The sequence below is a fragment of the Palaemon carinicauda genome, chromosome 4, assembly GCF_036898095.1.
Source record: "Palaemon carinicauda isolate YSFRI2023 chromosome 4, ASM3689809v2, whole genome shotgun sequence".
NCBI lineage: Eukaryota > Metazoa > Arthropoda > Malacostraca > Decapoda > Palaemonidae > Palaemon > Palaemon carinicauda.
Window position 1 is genome coordinate 22471900 of NC_090728.1, and position 3194 is coordinate 22475093.

At 44.2% G+C, this 3194-nt stretch overlaps 1 protein-coding gene across 1 annotated transcript; it reads right to left on the reverse strand.

Moving 5' to 3' along the window:
* Nucleotides 1–755: 755 nt before the first annotated feature.
* On the reverse strand, nucleotides 756–1816 carry LOC137639307 (uncharacterized). Its single transcript, XM_068371586.1, has 2 exons — nucleotides 1217–1816; nucleotides 756–1010 (listed from the first exon to the last, which is right to left on the reverse strand). The coding sequence occupies exons 1-2, from the start codon at nucleotides 1814–1816 to the stop codon at nucleotides 756–758; spliced, it is 855 nt and encodes a 284-aa protein (XP_068227687.1).
* Between the last annotated feature and the right edge of the window lie 1378 nt (nucleotides 1817–3194).

The following is a 3194-nucleotide window of genomic DNA, read 5'->3' on the forward strand; positions in this document are numbered from 1 at the left end:
TCTTGTCCTCTGGGAGCTGGGCTCTGATTGGTGGGAGCACTCGCCGAGAGGATATGTAGGCTAGGCAGACTATCCTGTCGCTGATCAAAGATGTTTGAGCTGGTTATGTCTTGATCTGTTGGGTTGTCCTGGTTGGAGGTGTCATGGTTGGTTGGGTTACTTTTCCGTGTGTTGTAACTTCAACAGGAGGGGAGGAGGAATATTTCCTGGGTAGTGTTGAGAGTCGGTTTTTCTCTCTGAATAAGAAAAGCTTCAAGTATGCGAAGTCTCCTGCTATCTGGAGCATGGCCTATGATCTCGGTGTTCTTGATTATTTCCTCACGTTAGATGTTGTTGTGGACGTGGAGGGCATCAGCTTTTATTGCAAATTGTTGGACATGACAAGACAGTCTCTTTGACAGACACATGGTGGTCATTCCTATGTAAAGTCCAGAGAATCCTGGAACAGGGCATAAGTAGGAATAGACCACGTTGGTCTGTCGGAGAATATCCTAAGTCGGCGGGGCTGAGTTGTTCCTCATGATTAGAGACCTCGTTTTGTTAGTTTGATAATAAATAGTCAACAACCTCTGTGTTTTTATCCACAGGGGAGACGTGACTCTTTATTATGTCTCTCATACCCTTTTCACAGTCGGTTGTTTGCCCTGGTACCAGGTGTCCATGGCTAGCTTGATTTCATGGCAAACTTGTCTGTTAGAGTAGCCATTGTTCACCAAGACCTGGGCGACTCGGGCGAGTTCTTGGTGTATGGCAGTTCAAGAGGGGCAGTGGGAGAGGGCTCTGTGGACATAGGCCTTGATGGTGGAGGCCTTGTGCCTGGTAGGGCATTCACTGTCTCCATTCAAGCATAACCCAAGGCTAGTGGGCTTAATGTACACACTAGTATCAAATCCGGTAGTGTTAGGAGATATGAGAACATCTAGGAAGGGCAGCCGTCCAATTTTGCTATGTTCGACTGTAAACCTCAGGCAGCTGGATTCCTCAAACGTCCTGCAGAGAGTCTCCATGTCCTGGGTAGAAGGAGCCATGACAAAAGTGTCATCTATGTATCTCACGTACACGTCTGGACGACGTATTTGTGAGAAAACCCTGTCTTCAACCACTCCCATATAAAAGTTGGCAAAGAGCACACCAAGGGGAGAGCCCATCGCCACACCATCCTTCTGTATATATGTGTGGTCCCTGTGTGTGGTAAAAGGGACTTCTTAGTACATACTTCAAGCAGAGTTTGGAGGGCCTCCTCGGGGATGTTCAGGGTTGGAGTAGAAGGGTCCCTGTAGACTCTCTCCAGGATCAAGTCAATGGTCTCTCCAACAGGTACATTAGTAAAAAGGGACTCCACATCCAGTGAAGCGATGGTGCCACTGGTGGGGGACCCTTTTAGCTTACCCAGGAACTCAGTAGATGAGGCGACACTGTACTCATTCAAAACATAAGGGGTCAAGAGGCTGTTAAGTCTTTTTGTCAGGTGGTATTTCGGCGTCGGGCACTGGCTGATAATAGGTCTGAGTGGGTTGCCGTTCTTACGAGTCTTCCCATTACCATATAGGTAACCAGGGCTAAGATCCTCAGTGATGTTCTGGAAGTGGACGGCGTTTGTGGCTGTATTAATTTTTCCAATTGTCTTGTTGGTCTCTCTCTTGATCTCTTCGGTGGGGTTGTAGGAGAGCTTTTCAAACTTGGATGAATCTCCCAATATCTGGTCAAGTTTGCTGTGATACTCTTCCGTACCTATCAAGACAAAGGCAGCAGTCTTGTCAGCTCTCCTCACGGTCACATGGGCCTCCTTCCTCAGCTCCCTGGCTGCCTCCCTCATGTCACTGGAGACGATGCCAGTCTTGTATCTTCCAAGATCCGTAAGGGCTTCAGCCAAGAGCAGAGGCTAGAGGTCATCAGTTGTTTTAAGGTCCCCTTTCTCGTAGTGACTAAGGATAGAGTCTATAAAAAGCTCAACTTCTAGCCTCTTATCTGTGGGTTTTGGGGGCGATATGAAGTGGCAGTTCAGCCCCAGCCGGAGTATTCCATACTGGATGGTTGTAGAGGTATAGGAGGATATATTAATACATTCTTGCATGGTTTCAGGGATACGGAGTTTGCCTCCATTAATTTCAATAAGTTTCTTATGAATAATTCGCAACCTCTTAGCCCAGTCACATTCCTTAAGGGTACGGATAGCCTGGCGGATGTTGTCTGGGTATGCCAAGCTGTTCAGGGGAAGGTGGACAGTTTTTTCATGGTGGTCGTCTTCGTTGTCGTCGCTGGATGCATCACTGCTAATGTTGGTATATTCAAAAGTAACAGATTCCGAGCCTGATCTGCGAGGATTCCATTTGATGTCTTCCCCTTCCTCCACCAGACCATTCAAGCGCTCCAAGAGCTCACCTTTCACTTTATTCTTGTTACAGAGTTGTCTCTGGAGGAGGGACCTACTGAAGTCACTGGTCCTTGGGTCATCTCAGGCTGATGGGTCGTGCAGTGTGAAGTTTGTATATTTTGGTAGTAGACCCTCTTTTAGGCAAGTTTTGTTGAAAATAATTGAGCCTCAGTTACATTGATCTTATACACAGTCTTCAAGATGGCTCTAATTATCTTCTTTTCAGGACTACTGCATACACCCAGTAACTGAGCAAAATTCATCCTTCATGGTGGGTAGTCAAATTCAGGAATAATTGGTGAGTCAAGGTTTTAATGTAAAATTCACAAATCAGGTAACATTACAATTCGGGTAAAAGAATACAGAGAACAAGCTACACGTATCATGTATCATAAAGAAAAATCGTGTAGAATTGATCAACAATAGCCCAGAAATGTATAAACTTGATAAAATACTTATAAACAATGTTTTCAAACAATTGTCCTTTTTAAACTAGCTGTAATTTTTAAATTCGCTAATTTTCTAGACTAGCTGTAATTTTCAAACTATAGTCTATTTTTTATAGCGGTGCATATTTGCACTTGACTCACAGGGGTGCCCTTTTAGCTCGGAAAGGTTCCTGATACCTGATTGGTCGGAAGTATTTTTGTCCGAACACCTTCATTGTTCTCGAATTATTACCAAGTAATGTGAATCGAAACTTATTTATTAACCTATATTTCTCCATCATATATATGTTTTGTCAATAAACAATATGAAAGAATAAATATATTATAAAGAATCGTCTTGGTAAGTCTAAATTTAATAACACATTCCGCCG